This window comes from Astyanax mexicanus, chromosome 4, assembly GCF_023375975.1.
Source record: "Astyanax mexicanus isolate ESR-SI-001 chromosome 4, AstMex3_surface, whole genome shotgun sequence".
Taxonomy (NCBI): Eukaryota; Metazoa; Chordata; class Actinopteri; order Characiformes; family Acestrorhamphidae; genus Astyanax; species Astyanax mexicanus.
The window spans coordinates 41,659,506-41,678,370 of record NC_064411.1 but is presented as its reverse complement, the minus strand read 5'-3'; the positions used below and the strand labels follow the sequence as shown (position 1 = coordinate 41,678,370).

Genomic DNA, 18,865 nt, shown 5'->3' with positions numbered 1-18,865 from the left:
AAATGTAAAAGAAAATGAATTAAACTGAAGATATGAGTAGAAAATTAGTTTAGTTTCAAATTTACAAATAAAGCAATGTTTATTAGCCCTTGGCCAAACATACTGTATGTACTATAAATGTGTGTGTGTGGGGGGTGGGTGTACAGTGTGCGTTTATCGAAAATGTGTTTTGATATATGTTTTTCACAAAAAATGAGCCAATGCCAATGAGTTTGAGTTAGAAAAAATATTTTTTTTGTATCATTTGATGAAAAATGAAAACGGGTCCCACAGACCCGAACACCACGCAAGGGTTAAAACAATATATTAAATAGTATTTTTGACCATAGATTTGTTTAGCCAAGTACAGTACATTTTTGTGTCATTTCTTTGTAATTTTAGCTCTAGAGTGGGTGGCCCTACAGTCTAACTGCTGCCATTCAAAACCTATTCTGATAATGGGAGAATAGAATAAACAGAATAAAGGTTAAACAAAGAGCCACACACTAAACATCTTACACAATATTTACACAATTTCAGCTGCAGTTCAATTTCTTTCTGTTTTTGAGTCTCAACTCAATATGTTTTGTTCAAGAAACTGAGATGCAAAAGTAAAAATGTTAGGAACTAATTTGAGTAACACTGAACCTAAAAATCAGGGTCATTTTGTAAACTAATTATCTAAAAGCACTTTACTGCTTCATTATTCAACCCTAATTGATAACAGCACTTCACTTTTGTCAGTGGGTCCATGTGGACAACAGAAAAACAACATAGCACAGTGCTGTCATTCAAACCAGCTTCAGTCACAAATAGCCTGGGTCTACTGGGTTACCATCTTACTCTTTAGAAATGTATAATAAGCTTATCTATTAGGTTTAAAACGTAATTAGACTTTTATTAGACATCATCTTGCCAGGGGGAAAGGGGTACCCCCTCAGCAGTATACTTGGTTTATCAGCTTGTACTTCTTGAGTGAACACACATTCATACACTCATGCCAGTCAGCATCAGCAGACCACGCTTCCCCACCTCATCGATCCTCTTATCACTCCAGTGCCTCCTTAAGGCTCTGATTTAATAAGAGAGTGAATGACGTGAGTTAATCCACACTCAAACTTTTAATGTAGTCTCTACTGGCTTCTAGAAAGCCACTTAAGCATGTTGTGTGCCTACACCCACTGTTTAGTGGCCTAATCATCCTTGTGCTGTCACCAGGCAGACTACAGATTAACCCTTTAAATGGAAATGAAATGAGATTCTTAGTTCCTAATTTTGCTTTTGAGTTTTATTATTGGGACATTGGAGAAAAAAAATCAATTGTTTATCTCCAGTTTAGGCTTGATGTGCTCAAAGTCAGCGTTCCATATTAGCTTTGAATGTTCAAATCTAGTAGGAGAAGCATTCAAACTCTCAAATTCAGCTGGGGTGGTGGTCAAACCCAGCAAATATACTCTAATAAAATAAATAAAATCTTGCAGTTGGTAATCACAATCTTCATTTTAGCTTGGTGTAGTCGAACTTAGTTCTAGAGCCATTTAAAATCTCAGTTTCAGCTTGTGGTGACCAAATTCAGAGTCAGAACCAACCAGGTACTCTATTTTAGCTTCTGATTGGCCAAAGTATTCAGTCAAAAAATCTCTGGGGGTTTTCACTCCAGTGGCAGAACATTAAATTTCAGCTTCTTGGTGTTCAAACCCAGTTGAAGTTCAGCAAGGGAGATGACTAAACTTAGTGGAATAACCAATACAAATCTCAATCTTGGCTTGGGGTCATCAAATCCATGGGCAAAACATTCTAAATATATTAATATCATCTGGTGGCAGATCCAGTGGCAGAACCAATTATAACCACACTTTTAACTTGATGGTGGTCAGTGCCAGCAGAGAAACTCATCAAATTTTCAAATTTACCCTAAGGTGGTCAATACTAGAGATGTAACCATTAAAAATCTCTATTGTATTGACATTGCCAAATTCAGAGGTCAAAACCAATCAAAATCCCAGTGGGGGAAGTGGTCTTCAACTTCTAGGTGTTTAAACCCAGCAGAAGATCCAATCAAACCCTCAATATCAGCTACAGGTTGGTGGTCAAATAAATCTGAATTGCCTTTTCACCTTTAAATCCAGCAGCAGTACCCTTTAAACATTTAATTTCATCATAGGTGGGAGTGAAACCCAGAAGAATAAGCCACAACTTCAACATTTCAGGTTGAGGTGGTTGAACCCAATGGAGGCACCCATTCAAATCTCAGCTACAGCTTGAGACAATTCAGAAATTTACCAGAATAAACACATAAAAATCTCAATTTCCATGAGGATGAGCAAACTTAGTGAAACAACTCGACTATGAATATCCAGTGGCAGAACCAATCAAAATCTCTATTTTAGCAGAGGTTGGTCAATCTTATGCTTAGCTTTTTAAAAAGACAATAAACATTGACCAACTATTCTTAGATGAGACCTCAAAGGAAGACATATAGTTTCTATAAGTCCTGGATGATTGTTCTGTGAATTCTCATCCATTCTCTTCTTCACCCCCTGCACTGACCATCCTCTCCCTATCAGAGAACAATGCCCCAGAAACCATTCCTCACTCTGGCCTACATCACCCTTCCTCATCTCTTCTCGATTGGCCGCTTCGGTCAGCAAAAAGCAGAACGCGGTTCTTATTTGAAGCCTATCAAAAGGAATTTTGCGGTGAGGCAGCGCTGCTGGCCGCTCAGGTCTGAAGGCTTTATTGTGACTGAATAATACCTGAATTGCCTGAGTGACTCATACTGTATTCTCAATAACCAGAGGCTTCACTGATAGTAGGTCACAGCTTTCTGTTTCCCGTCCGCTGCAATAGACTACAGAGGAACATAATGGAAAAGAGCCACTCAGACAGAGAAAAACGCCAGCACTCTATAAGGGCAGTGAGTGAGGGTGAAGTGATTCAGCACCACACACACACTGCACTCCACACAGCCACAGATGGAGGACCTAATAAAGCTGCAGTCATGCTGGGCACATGAAATTTGTATGTCGCTCCTAATGGGCATAGGAATCTAAAAGCACAAAATATAAATATAATATTCTACTGTATGCCATTTCGTCTATTTGCTTTCATCCCCTCACATATGATATACCAAGAATGATTAGAACGAAGAGAGGAAAAAAAAGGCTGGATGTAGTCTAAACTATATATAAACTATATATACATATCACATGTTATGAGAGAGGAAATTGTTTCGTGTCCCATGACTTTTGCCATGTAGTTACATGTACAATTCTAGCCAGACTTCATTAGTCACGATCATATCCTATCCATTTGTCTCCCACTATCAAATTCTGATAATTCAAGTCACTTTGGCAACAAGCATGTTGAGCACAAGATAACACCTCACAACTTAACAACACTTCACCTCACAATCAAATTACATACTGCTATGCAATGACTTTCGGCATGTCAGAGTATTACGTTTCTAATGTTCATTATTGGACATATTTCAAGGGTGTTAAAGATTAGTTTATCCTGCTTTTGTTGGATTTTGTTGGTCTCTACTGTTCAATGAAGGCTTTCCAGAAGATTTTGGAGCACTGGCGTAAGGATTTGATTGCATTTGGCAACAGGCGTGTCAGTTATGTCAGGATGTTCTAGGTTTCTAAGCCCACATTTAGTTACAGACATGGTGCCAATACTGTAGAGCCAGGTTTACAGTATAAGCTCCAAAAAGTCCTATTCTATTGGTAACATTTTTCTACAGGAAGTAGACAAGCGGTGTGTTTTCCTTTGCACATTTATGTCAGCAATGGATGCAACTTCTAGTAGCTATTGAATGAATCTATTCATTAGAAGGTGTATCCACTAATATGGGTGTAGAGAGAGAGAGAGAGAGTGAGAGAGAGAGAAAGGTGTGTGAGACAGGGTGTGGCTGTGAGATAAATAGAAAGGAGAAAGAGAGAGTGGTAGATGGAAGAATAGACAAAATAGAGAAAGGGTGAGAGAGAATGAGACACTGAAAGAAAAGGAGATAGAGCAACAGAAATACTAGATGGAGAGATTACTAGACAGTGAGAGTGAGAGAGAGAGAGAGACAGAGAGAGAGGGGGTGTGACTGAGAGATAAAAAGATTGAAAAGACAAAAAGAGTAAGGCAGGGATGAGAAGACAGAAACGTGTGACTGAGAGATAAAGAGAATGGAGAAAGAGAGGGTGAGAGAAGGAAAATTCTAAGAACAGATGATGGATGAAATAGAGAGACAGAGAGAGAGAGAGAGAGAGACTGAAGAAAAATGGAGGGACAGAAAAATAGAGAGATAGAGGGACAGAGGAACTAGCCAATGAGAGAGTGAGAGAGAGAGGCAGAGGCAAGAAGAAAGAGAGAGGGTGTGACTGAGAAATAAAGAGATTGGAAAGACAGAGAATAAAACAAAGATGATAAGAGAGATACATGTGTGACTAAGAGATAAAGAGAATGGTGAAAGAGAGGGTGAGAGAAGGAAAATACTAAGAACAGAGGATGGATGAAATTGAGAGACAGAGAGAGAGACAGAGACTGTAGAAAAATGGAGGGACAGAAATATAGAGAGATAGAGGGACAGAGGAACTAGCCAATGAGAGAGAGAGAGGGGGGTAGAGACAAGAAGAAAGAGAGAGGGTGTGACTGAGAAATAAAGAGATTGGAAAGACAGAGAATAAAACAAAGATGATAAGAGAGATACATGTGTGACTAAGAGATAAAGAGAATGGAATAAAAGAGGGTAAAATAGAAGGAATGGAGAGAGAAAGAGAGACAGAAAAAAATGGAGGGACAGAAATGTAGACCGATAGAGAGACAGAGGAACTAGCCAATGAGAGAGAGAGAGAGGGGGGGGGGGAGCGACAAGAAGAAAGAGAGAGGGTGTGACTGAGAGATAGAGGACAGAGAAAAAGAGAGAGAGCGCTAAGGGTAAAGGCTGCACTGCTGTGTCTGCCACTCAGTCAGATCTACCCTTCAATCCTTAATTAGCAAAGAGAACGAGTGCAGAGTGTAACAGCAATGTTTGACCCTGGCTGATATACACCTATACACACACACACACACGTACACATACATTTAATCTCTCTTTCTTCCTCACACTCTCATGAGAACAGAGAAAATATTAATACAAAAAGTTATGAGTTAAGTCTCATACTGGTGTATGTGTGTGTATTATTATATTGAATTATTATGTACTTGTATAAAACACATATTTAGCCATACCTCCCTTCTATCATTTATGTACTCCAAAGCTGCTGAGCCTGGTGGCTGTATCTTCTAGCAGTGAGACTTTATTGCTGTCAAGGCCAGCTGTTAGCATTGCAGCTAACCCACTCCAAACCTTACAAACCCAATAGCTGCTTTATCTGTTAGCATCACAGCTCTAACGCTGCCAAACCTGGCTGTTAGAATTATAGTTAAGCCTCTTAAACCTTGTAGACCTTGTCGAGCCTGGCTACTAGTTGTTCTAAAACCCACTATTAGCTGTGTGCCAACTTTGCTAAGATTGGTTGTTAGCATTGTGGCCAAAACTGCTTTAATCTTGCTAACAGAGCCTGTCTGCTGGTTCTGTTAGCATCACAGCTCTAGGCCTGCTGAGGTTGACTGTTAACATTTTGGCTAACCCTGCTCCCATCTTGCTGAGCCACCCTGCTGGTTCTGTTAGCATCACAGCTCTAGGCCTGCTGAGGTTGAATGTTAACATTTTGGCTAACCCTGCTCCAATCTTGCTGAGCCACCCTGCTGGTTCTGTTAGCATCACAGCTCTAGGCCTGCTAAAGCTGGCTGTTACCATTGTGGCTAAACCTGCAAATTTCCAAATGGTGTATTGTTTATGCATACTGGTAGACAACTTGATACATAAAAGAGTTTTTTTCGTGGAGGAGCTTTTGGATGGTTGCTTTTATGTGAGCGTCTTGAATGCACAATGGCACATGGGCAGTCACTATCTTTTTTTTTTTTCAGAGAAGGACCTTGATTTCCACAGAGTTCAGTTCATAGAACTGACTATGAACAAAAAGAACAGAGAACAACACACAAACAAGGGGTGAGGGTGAGAAACATCACAAACGCGTTTGTTGCTTAATGCAATCAAATCCTAATAACAATGGTTTAGACAATTGCTCGATAAACTCATTTTTAATATGCTTAATTTTAGAAGATATAATGAAAGCACAGGTGTCCCAATACTTTTGTCCACACAGTTTACCTCACTTACGTAACATCAGATACAGCAGATCTCTTCAAAGGATAAATGAAAGCTTAGCCTGGCTGGTTTTAGTTTTTGTGTGTGGTGGGGATATGGGTGTGTGCTATTGCCACCCTGTTGCTGTTGGTGATGACATAGACGCAGCCTTTGACGCATGTGTGTGTGGGTGTGTGTGTCTTGCTTCTCCCACACCTCCTATCAGGCTGTGTGAGTGAAGCGGCTGCAGGCTCTTTGACAGATGCCAGGGCTGCAGATGTAATGGCGGATCGAGGACACAAAGACTAATATCATAATGCGAGGTCACTGAGGGTCCAAATCAAACGACATGAGCATAAATCTATACTCAGTGCACTCGAGCACAAATGGTCCCTACCAGGTCTTGTTTTAAAGAGGCCTATATCCTACATCTGATTTATTTTGATCTACTCTCAGGTAGGGGTGTAATATAATATCAATATATAAAAGCATTACAATATTACCTGTGTTATATGCAGAAAAGTTTATTTTTTTTATCTAATAAAACCACTTCTATTTAGACACAACACAAAATGAACTACAATCTGACAACAATATTAACATGTAAACTAGTGAGTACACCCCTAAAGTAAAAATGGCCCAAATTGAGCCCAAATTGTCAATTTTTATCCTAGCTACCATTATGTTCCGGCACTAACTTAACTCTATTGGGAATGGAGTTCAATAGAGCTTCACGAGTTGCCACAAGAATCTTCTTCCACTCCTCCATGATGACATCACAGAGCTGGTGAATGTTGGAGACCTTGCACTCCTCCACCTTCCCCTTGAGGATGCCCCACAGATGCTCAACAGGCTTAAAGGCTGGAGACATGCTTGGCAAGACCATCAGCTTTACCTTCAGCTTCTTTAGCAAATAAGTTGTCATCTTGGAGGTGTGTATGGGGTACGGGTGGGCGATATGGCTTTAAAAAATCTGGATATTTCATGGTATTTTCATGATAACGATATTCTTGGCGATATGAATAAAAAAAGTATTGAAAAAAAAAAAGAATACGAAAAGAATACACTACTGCAACAAAATGAAAATTAAATTGTATTATTGCATACTGTATGATATTGCACATTCCTAACTGAGATATTAAAAAATACAAGAATTTAATCAGATTTGTAACAGAAATGATCCAGAATGTCATGATACTAACATTGCACTTCAAATATCTCAGTATATCCAGGACTGACGTAAAAAAAAATATATACCGTACAGATATAATCTGTCTTTAGTAGATATATAAAGGGAAATGAGAACAGTGTGAATTTTTATTTTGCTAAAAACAGCAAAAATGTAGTACCTTGATGTGATAATTAGGGGTGGGTGAAATGGCATGACATTTTAAGGCAAAATATCGCTCATAATATTTAAAAATGTTGGCAATATTATTGCATACAATACGATATGGCACACCCTTAGTATGAGGTCGTTTTTATGTAGGAAAACTGCTATGCGGCCCACTTTCCGAAGGGAGGGGGTCATGCTCTGCTTTAGAATGTCACACAGTACATGTAGGAATTCAACTCTCCAGTGCCAAAAGCACGCATACAGCCCCAGACCATGATGCTACCGCCCCCATGCTTGACGTTAAGTAAGGGACAGTTGCCTTTTTGTCTTTCCCTTTAAAAGAAGTGCAACATTCTGTTTATTCCAGGAATGAGTCCTTTACACATGACATAAAAAACACTGTCAGAGATGATGTTTTTAATTGCTGTAAAACACATAATGAAATGTGCTGACATTTAAATGTGCTAAAGACTCTCATCTCTCTCTCTCTCTCTCTCTCTCTCTCTCTCTCTCTCCTTCTCTCTCTCATACACATGCAGGCATGTGAACCTTCATATGATGTCTGCAGGGAGCTACATCTGGTCTGCTTCTCCATCTTCATCACTCCACCCCCTCACTCTGTTCTGTCCACTGCCTCAAGGGACTATTGTGTGTGTGTGTGTGCGTGTGTATGTGTGTGTGTGTGAGACAGTGTGCTCAGACTCAGTGACATGTTTATGCTGACACCCTCTGTGTAGCCGATATCACTGTTTTAATATGGAGCATCTCCTCCATGCCTCATTAATACAACACCATCTCTTAAACACTCCTTTACTCCACCCACGATTCCTAAACTGCCAATTACTCTGCCACCCATCTATTCCACAGTCCCGAATCTCCCTAATACCACACTACTCCACCACATCTCCTTAACACCACACTGCTTCATCCTATCTCAATGCCACATTGCTCCACCCTATATTATCAGTGCTCTATTACTCAACTCCTATCTTCCTAACGCTCAATTACTCCATCCTATCTCCTTTACACCCCAGTACTCCACCCATCCCATCAATAACCCATACCTCCATCACATCTCCTTAACATCAAACTACTCCATCGCACCTTTTCAATGATCTTTACTGTATCTCTTTAATACCTCAATGTCTCCACCCAACCTCCTGAAAGCTTCAATACTCCACCTATTTTCTCAATGCTCCGTTACTCCACCCCATTTACCCCAACTCCTCACTGCCCCATTACTTGACACTCACACTCACCCAGTTACTCCACCTACATTTCCTCAACACTCCACTACTCTACGTCCATCTCCTCAACACCCAGTTACTCCACCTACATTTCCTCAACACTCCACTACTCTACCTACATCTCCTCAACACCCAGTTACTCCACCTACATTTCCTCAACACTCCACTACTCTACGTCCATCTCCTCAACACCCAGTTACTCCACCTACATTTCCTCAACACTACACTACTCTACCTACATCTCCTCAACACCCAGTTACTCCACCTACATTTCTCCAAAACTCTATTACATCTCCTCTGTGGCCAGTTACTCCACTCCATCTCAACACCCAGTTACTCCACCTACATTTTCTCAACACACCACTACTGTGGTACACCTATATTTCCTCAACACCACACTACTCTAACTAAATCTTCTTAACACCCAATTACTCCACCTACATTTTCTCAACAACCCACTACTCTACCTACATCTCAATACCCTGTTAGTCTACCTACTTTATATTTCCTCAACACTCTACTACTTCTCCTCAGTGCCCAATTACTCCACTCCATTTCCTTAACACCCAATTACTCCACCTACATTTTCTCCACAACCCACTACTCTACCTACATCTCAATACCCTGTTAGTCTACCTACTGTACATTTCCTCAACACTCTACTACATCTCCTCAGTGCCCAATTACTCCACTCCATTTCCTCAACACCAAGTTACTCCACCTACATTTTCTCAACAACAAATTACTCCACCTACATTTCCATAACACCCCATTTCTCCATCCACATCCCAATGATTCCACCCCATCTCCTTAGAGCCCTATTACTCCACCCCTAACACCCCATTACTCAACTCCATCTCCTCATTACTCCACCCCCATTCCATCAACAAGTGTTCAAGTTTATTATTTAAAAAAATAATTTGTATAATTTTGAGTAGCTTCATATCTACTTTTGCTTCTTTTTTTCCAAAACACTTTTATTTTGGCAGCCGAAGCAGTGGCAATAAATCTGAGACAATAAGGAGTTTATTTTGTCGTGTGTCCCATTGAGACTGTACCTGCCAAGAAATATAGCCAGAGGAAACAGAGTAGAGTATACCAATTAAACAGTTCCATTAAAATCACATTAAGGAAGCAGCTCTCAGAGTAGAACCCTCCCCACTCCACACAGACACACACCCACACACACCTACACACACACACACACACACACACCACCACCATCTCATTCCATTCTGTATGTGATAGCATAGGAGCTGAACTAGCGTTGAAATGAGAAAGTGGTATAAATTTGTTCACTGCTGATATGAAAGGAAATCCTTCAGCACATTCAATCAGACTATAAAGTGAATGAATTGCAGACGTGGGATCACAGTGCTGCTCTGAGTTTAATGAACCGGATTGTTTACAATGTGCAAAATGTAAAGCATTATTTATTTAAGATAATCAGCTTACAAAAATGACAAGCGCAAACAAACAACATGATCCCTGGCTTTGTTAATGCTGTGAATTAACAATGCAATTTAGAGAAAAATGTAATTTCAAAGGTAGCATGTAAACATGTATTGTGTCCCGTGACTTCTGCCTTGTCTCATGGAAGCTCAGAAATTTGGACCTAACTGCAGGATACACATGTTGGGCCTCCTGCATTGTGCATGAATGTGACAATATGTGTGTGGACAATACTAGCCAGACACAGCTGGTCACAGTCATTACCACTTTGCGCCACTGCACTGTCCACTGTGGGTAGTAATGCCTTCTAGGCTGTATTCCCAGTACAAACATGACACTGTGATGACATCATGACATCAATTAATGTTAAATACCAGCACAACTTTAGAAATGGAAAGTTTCAACCACCAGACACCCACAATCATTCCTCACTCAAACACACCAAATATGGTTTAGTGTTCAACTTTACTCACAAGATAGCACCTCACAACATTCCTCACAACAAGACATCCCCTGAAGTGACACTTGTAGTTGATTGTAAAGCTTTAAGAGTTCAGAAATCAATATTTGGTGGAATAACCCTGTTTTTAATCACAGTTTTCATGCATCTTGGCATGTTCTCCTCCACCAGTCTTACACACTGCTTTTGGATAACTTTATGTCTTTACTCCTGGTGCAAAAATTCAAGCAGTTGAGCTTGTTTTGATGGCTTGTGATCATCTATCTTCCTATTGGTTATATTCCAGAGGTTTTCAATTGGGTAAAATCAAAGAAACTCATAATTTTTAAGTGATCTCTTGGTTTTTTTTTCAGAGCTGTATATCATCCCCAAGCTAATTACACACTAGTGATGCTACAGTAATACACTTTGCAATTAAATTTGATAAACACAGTCTGGTTTTATCTGATATTACACCATAACATTTATGCAATTAACCGCTGAACTCGATGTTTAACCAAACATCTAATTACCGTGTGATAAATAAGCATGACTGAGGTGTCTTTATAACATCCAGCTGTTCAGAGCATGAAGAGATGTTTCTATTTAAGCCTGAAAACCGAGTGGGTGTCTACATTCCCCGTGTGGCGAGGCTGCAGGTGTGAAAGTGTGTTTGGGGGTCTTGAAGCAGGTTGTGTTGACATGACAGTTAGATTAACCTTGCTAAAGCAGGAGCGGTGCAGTGCTTTAGTTCCGAGAGCTGAGTCACCTAGGCTGAGACATGATCAAAGCGCAAAGATCATTAGGCCTCACTTCAAACATGGCCAAATTATCACAATGTCTGGCAAGACATGAGATTCCACCCGCTGCTGCATTAATCAAGCTCACATTCTGTTAGATAATTACAGTTTAAGCCCAAAAGTACTTAGACACCCTTTGCAATTAGTCAATTTCTTAAATTTGAGCTGTCATTTTTTTGTAAGAGTACAATAAGTGTACAATCTACAGTGCATACACTGACATGGGTCAGGAACTAGATACCATGTCCCATGACTTTTGCCATGTCCCATGGTAGCTAAGAACTATTCCATCTTTCAGGCACCCAATATCATTCCTTACTCAAAAATAGTGCATCAGGTCAGTGTTCAACTTTACTCACAAGGTAGCACCTCACAACATTCCCAAGCCATCGCCTGAAGTAACACTTGATTATGGTCTATAACAAAGCTTTGAAACGAGCCAATTCCAAAAACCCAAAACTGTTACATCACAGTCCTGTTATATTGTATATCGTCGCTGTCCAATGAAAAACACTTATCTCCAAAACAGCAACTTTACAGGAGAAAGAAAAAACCTTGTACACTTTCAATGGAAGTCAATGTAAAAAGAGTTTATTTCAGGTAATTTCGAAGAGTTTCTATTGGTCCGTTCACCAAGAAATTTTGGCACAGTGTACAGGACAGTTTGTCTGTTCAAATTATGTAGTAAACTAAAAATCGAAAAAAATGGAGATAAATGTTTTTCATAGGACAGCGATGATATACACTCAACAACATTTTCTTTAACCCCGAATACTAATGAAAGCTCTATTCACAGCTATTACCACCCACAGAAACAGATTTGTTGGTTTCTTGGCACAGACTTTACTCCATTTAATACTTCTGCGATGAGCTGGGAGAGGTGATACTCCAACATCCAAATCTATCTAAAATCCTTGTTGCTAAATTCAACCAAATCCTCACAGCAGTTGCTCCTCTAGAATCAAATACAAAGCCATTCCTGGACAGTAGAGACGGTTACTCTAACAAAAGCTGGATAAACTCTTTTCTGAATGCCCTTAATTTCAGAATAAACTATGATGCAAATGAGCAAGTGTCCCAATACCTTTTTCCATACACTGTTGTGTCATCACACATGCTGGCTGAATGCTGGGGGAGGTATGCGGGAGTCAGGCCCTGTAGCAGCTGGGTCTGTAGGTATTAATGAAATTTCTGACAGCTCTGTCAGTCAGGACCGCTGCATCCTCCAGCTGGGTCGATATTTAGGGCAAGACTTGGTGGACATTTTTGAACTGGGATCAATAGATGTTAAGATTTATGGTATGAGCTGCTCATTGAGTTGTAAAAATGATTTAGTGATTGTAAATTTCAGCACTCATGAAAGGGGACATATTAGCGTTTTTTTCACACCATAAGGCGCCCATAAAATTCTTTATTTTATCAAAAAAATTGACTTCTTTGACTTTTAATCTGTTGCGTTTTATGTATGAATTTTCCCAGTCAGGTTGTAAGGAGCAGTAAAGCCACTCTGCTGAAGTACAGTGTTATAAAAGATTTTCAGTTTAGTTCTACAGCAGCATTAGCATTAGCTGCTAATTCAGGAGAGTTTTTAAGAGAGAAACATCCAGGGTTCGTTTGAGTTGTCTGACTAGAAGGAAAACTTGGCAACACCCCTGTTACTACTACTAGTTACTAGTGTCGCATAAAATGTGCCTTATGTATGAAATTAGACCAGAAAATAGACGTTTATTGATAGTGCGTCCCATATTCCGGTGCGCCTTATAGTGTGTGATAAATGCGATATGCAAAACTTACTTTTTGCATGCTTTTGTATTTCCACTTGGGCCTCAACTGCACCTATAAACACTTTAAGTGTGAATCAAATACATCTATCTGTTTTGAGTGAATCAGTTGAAAGAGTTTGGTGTCAGGAATCATATGCCTTTTTGCTTCTTTACAGAACAACCCCTGGCACCACCCATCAATCACCACGAGAGCCCCACCCTTTAGATCAGTTGAAGAAATGCCATTTTGATCATTTTGGTTGAGAACCTCAGACAGGCTTCGTCTGAAGGAGGGATCTGTACCTACTGTCATTGGCAGGTCAACAGATGAGGGAGATGTAAGTATGGTCAAATATTGAGTTTTGTGCTTCTATCGCAGTTAAGCATGAATTAGCTTGTTTGTGTTTTGCCATTTAGTACAAGCTAACGCTAAGGTGCGCTAAAATCTCAGCATATACTTATGGCGTGGCCAGCAACGGCTTATTTGCTTAAAAAAATGGCTCATTCTGAAAACTGGAGACTAAAACAGTCAAGAATAGAGCTGGTGAGATCTCTTTATGTGAGAGTTGTTTTTATGGTGTTCCCAGTTCTGAAACAGAGGTCATGTTCACAAATTGTGGATATACTAATTATAAAAAAGCAGTGTAACCAGGCAGTGTTTTTTTTTAATCATGGCTCTATTACTCCTCATGTTAACAATGTCCACAACAATTGGAGACAAGTGAGAGTGTAGTGTAGCTACTGATCCAAATTCATTAGAAAAGAACAGGTATAATGTTAAAAGCATGAATCTTGCAAAATAAAACAGATTTTTTTCACAAGTCCTCCTGAAAAGGCATGACCACTGCAGGGATGATGATTTAGAGCCTGTGCATACACACACTTAGCGATACTGAGAGTGAACCAGCCTGTTTTCCCTTTCAGACCATTTGAAACTCACTGCAGGATGCTGCCTGGAGAGAACCAGAAAAGATGAGTCTGCTGAATGTGGATAGACCTTGGTGTGAATTCGCTCTCCACTGCTGATAAAAGCAGTCCTACCAGTCCAATCTTTCTAATCACTAATGCAGAACCTTGTCTGAGGATCATTTCATTTCTGAAACTGCGTAACAGCAAGGCTAATTCTGATCTGTATCTAATATATAGTACTCCGGCTGATTATGTACTAGAAATATTGATATTGATTTGAAACAAAGATGGCGGCGCGTGCACACGCTGCGGCTTCTCGCTCTCCCGAGGATACAGCGCTTTCGTGTTTTTTGTCCTGTTTTTGTACGTCTTTGTCGTGCGTTCACGTCCTGAAACGCACCTACAGCCGTGAGTTTCTGCTGGAAGCCGGTAGAAACTCACTTTTGGATTTAAACCGCGATCTCCGAGAAGAGCTGCGAGCCTGCGGCGTGCTCCGGACACCCGCACCCCCACCGACCCCCACCGCTGCAGCTCGCCCACAATGGAAGCGCCACAGGCGGCGGGAGAGACGGCAGAAGCGCGGTAAGCGGGGAGGTATCCGAGCGAGGCTAGCAGCTAGCCCACACAAGCCAGCTATCCCCACCATGCTTTTGGCGAATGTAAGATCGTTGGACAATAAACTGGACTACATCCGCTTACTTCAGTCAACTCAGAAGACCGTGAGAGACTGTTGTGTTTATATTTTCACGGAAACTTGGCTCAACAACAGCGTCCCGGACCATGCCGTTCAGCTGGAGAGGCTAACATGCTATCGGGCGGACCGCGCGCTAGCTGACGGAGGTAAGAGCCGCGGCGGCGGACTCTGTGTTTACATCAGCGATGCTTGGTGTCGGAACGTTGTTGTGGTCTGTAAACACTGCTCACCGGTAGTGGAACTGATGATTATCAAATGCCGTCCGTTCTATCTACCGAGAGATTTCTCCGCCGTGCTGATCGCTGCTGTTTACATCCCTCCGACCTCCAACAACAGCGTGAGGAGTGAAGCACTGAATGAACTGTACCAGTACATCAGTGAGCAGCAGACAGCACACCCAGATGCTTTTCTCATTCTGGCTGGAGATTTCAACCATGCAGACCCAAAGAGTGTGTTTTCTGGACTTTTTAAACACATAGACTTTCCAACCAGGGGAAACAACACTTTGGACCAGGTCTTTACTACAAAAAGAGGGGCTTACAGAGCCTCCCCCCTCCCCCACCTCGGAACGTCTGACCACCTCACCATTATGCTAATGCCAGCTTACAGACCACTGGTTAAAGTCTCCAAACCAGTTCTGAAGCAGGTACGAGTGTGGCCAGAGGGTTCCTCAGAGGCACTTCAGGACTGTTTCAGCACAACAGACTGGAACATGTTTAGAGAGGCTGCCACCCACAACAACTCCACGGACATTCAGGAGTACACAGAAACTGTCTCTGCCTACATCACCAAGTGCATTGATGATGTAACCGACCTCAAGACCATCACTGTTCGGGCTAATCAGAAGCCATGGCTGACAGGAGAGGTCCACAAGCTCCTGAAGGCTAGAAATGCAGCCTTCACAGCTGGAGACCAGGCAGGCCTGAGGACAGCCAGGGCCAACCTGTCCCGCGGCATCAGGAAAGCTAAGAGGCAGTACTCCAAGAAGATATCCCAACGCTTCAGCGACAGCAGAGACACACGGAATCTGTGGCAAGGGATTCAGTCTATCACAGGCTACAAACCCCATCCACAGACCTGCAACAGCGACACATCTCTGCTGAACGACCTGAATGGATTCTTCGCAAGGTTCGAGCCACTCAACAACACACCCGCCCAGAAATCCATCCCTCCTCCTGGTGACCAGGTGCTAACGCTCTCCCAAGACAGTGTGAGGAGAGCATTCAGCAGGATCAATGCTCGAAAATCTCCTGGACCTGACAACATTCCTGGTCGTGTGCTGAAGGACTGTGCCTGGGAACTCGCAGAGGTTTATACGGACATCTACAACACCTCTCTGAGTCAGGCGGTGGTTCCCACATGCTTCAAAGCCACCACCATCATCCCTGTCCCTAAGAAGGCATCGCCATCCTGTCTCAACGACTATCGTCCGGTTGCACTCACCCCCATCCTCATGAAGTGCTTCGAACGACTAGTCATGCACCATATCAAGTCTTCACTCCCCTCCTCCCTGGACCCCTACCAGTTTGCATATCGGTCAAATCGCTCGACCGATGATGCCATCTCCACTGTTCTCCACGCAGCCCTCACACACCTGGACAAGAAAGACACCTACGTCAGAATGCTGTTTGTTGACTTCAGTTCAGCATTCAACACAATCATCCCCCAACAGCTCATACACAAACTGGACAGTCTGGGGCTGAGCACTTCCCTGTGCAACTGGCTGTTGGACTTCCTGACTGGTAGACCACAGGCAGTGCGGGTTGGCAGCAACACATCCAGCATCACCACACTGAACACAGGGGCTCCCCAAGGATGTGTACTGAGCCCCCTCCTGTTCACTCTGCTGACCCACGACTGCACACCAGAACACACCTCCAACCTCTTCGTCAAGTTTGCGGATGACACGACGGTGGTGGGTCTCATCAACAACAACGATGAGTCACACTACAGGAGCGAGGTGAGCCGCCTGGCCTCCTGGTGCAAACACAACAATCTCTCTCTGAACACAGAGAAGACTAAGGAGATTGTTGTGGACTTCAGGAGAACTCACACACTGCACACTCCTCTGTCCATCAACGGAACTGCTGTGGAGAGGGTGAGCAGCACCAAGTTCCTGGGTGTGAACGTCACAGAGGACCTCTCCTGGAGCACCAACTCAGCATCACTGGCCAGGAAGGCAAACCAGCGTCTCTACTTTCTCCGCAAGCTGAGAAGAGCTGGAGCCCCCACCCCCATCATGACCACTTTCTACAGAGGGGCCATCGAGAGCATCCTGACCAGCTGTTTCACCGTGTGGTACGGGGCCTGCACAGCATCCTGCCGCAGGACCCTCCAGCGCATCGTGAGAGCAGCTGAGAAGATCATTGGCACCTCTCTCCCCTCCCTTCAGGACCTGTACAGCTCCCGCCTCACACGGAAAGCCCTCCGTCTGGCAGGAGATCCCTCCCACCCACTACACAGCTTCTTCAGCCTGCTGCCATCAGGGAGAAGACTGCGGAGTCTCGGGTCTAGGACCAGCAGACTGCGAGACAGCCCCATCCATCAGGCTGTGAGGATGCTGAACTCTCTTCCCGCACTACCCCCCATCCCAATCCTGCCCACAGCACACACACTCTCATCATCCTGACCCCACATCCTCCCACCAACACAGTACTGAAACTCTGCACTAGAACACACACAGTACTGTAACTTTTGTAAAAGACCTGCACTACACACCCAATACCTGCACTACTGTTACGCTGCACTGTCATACACACTTTAATTCCCCAAGAACTGGGAACTTTAAGAACTTTACCAGCCTTAAGCTAGATACAACATTGCACTACTGTTATACGGGTTCTATTTATATTGTCACTTGATCTTAATCACCATTAATATTGCACTATTATCTTCTGTCTCACAAATGTCTATTGTGTTTTTGTTGTATTGTACATATAGTGTCTCCCACTCATTTAGATTTAGATTATATATTTATCTCTTTTTATTTCTATTTATATATCTATTTCACCCCCACCACTACTGCACCTTGTTCTGTCTCATGTATGTCTGTGTCCCTGCTGCTGTATTGTACACATAGTGTCTCCCCCTTTTTCTTTATTTTTCTTTATTATCCATTATCTGTACTTGCTGTAAAATTGGGAAGGAGAGTAACGTAATTTCAATTCTATGTATGTCCTGTACATATGCAGCATTGACAATAAAAACTACTTGACTTGACTTGACTATTGAAAACCTACTTGCTCAAAGAACTCGTCCATGAAGCCTTTCTCCATGCCCACGGCCACCTCCTCCTCTTCCTCGGTGTCCTTACCCTGAGAGACAGAAACAGCAAATTAATCATAGCAGTTAATGCCAATGTAAACATACACATACCCATGCTGAGACTTTACAATATGTAATTAAACTCTCTCTAGACTAATTACTTGGTTTGCATTCAGTCTGTCAAAAGAGAATTTGAGTCTGAACATTAGCCGAAAGAGAAATAAATTATTTGCAATATATCTCCCAATTCAAAAAAAGAGTGATGTCTTGAACCGGAAAACAGTGTAAGCTCATGGATTAACCCTTAGAACTCTAAGCTGTTTTGGTGCGTTTTTATCCGTTTTTGTCAGTTTCTCTTTCAGGTCTTAAAACACAGTAATTATATCAGACAGACAAGAGTCAAGAGCTCTTTTACTACAGAATCCAACTTATGTTTGAATGTATAGACTTTAAATATATTAAAACCAAAGATATCTTGTCAAAATTGGTGAGACTAGAGTGTATATGAGTCGAAAGCATAAGAATATTGATGATAGTTCATAACATGGCTTATTACTTTGACAAAATCCATCGACAGCATCAGGCGGACTTATTTTTCTTGATAATCACACCTCTAGGATACATGTAGATTACTACAAAACCTGACACTCAGAGCAGCCTATACCTTTTAGTATTTTGATCAGGGCCAATATGGCCAATATTCTAACTAATAAAAAAACTACTTACCACTTTTTTAACACTTTTATTTAGGACACAATAAAAACTTTATACAAAATTCTAAACTTTTTAGTCTAA

At 41.9% G+C, this 18,865-nt stretch overlaps 1 protein-coding gene across 5 annotated transcripts in view; it reads right to left on the bottom strand.

The window, feature by feature from the left end:
• stx1a (syntaxin 1A (brain)) overlaps window positions 1–18,865 on the bottom strand; it is a 127,533-nt gene that overhangs the window by 87,501 nt on the left and 21,167 nt on the right. For all 5 annotated transcript variants that reach the window (XM_049478662.1, XM_049478663.1, XM_022662622.2 and 2 more), the window contains exon 2: window positions 18,046–18,120. In XM_049478662.1, coding sequence (XP_049334619.1) covers window positions 18,046–18,120 — 75 coding nt within the window. The remainder of the gene's footprint in view (window positions 1–18,045; window positions 18,121–18,865) is intronic.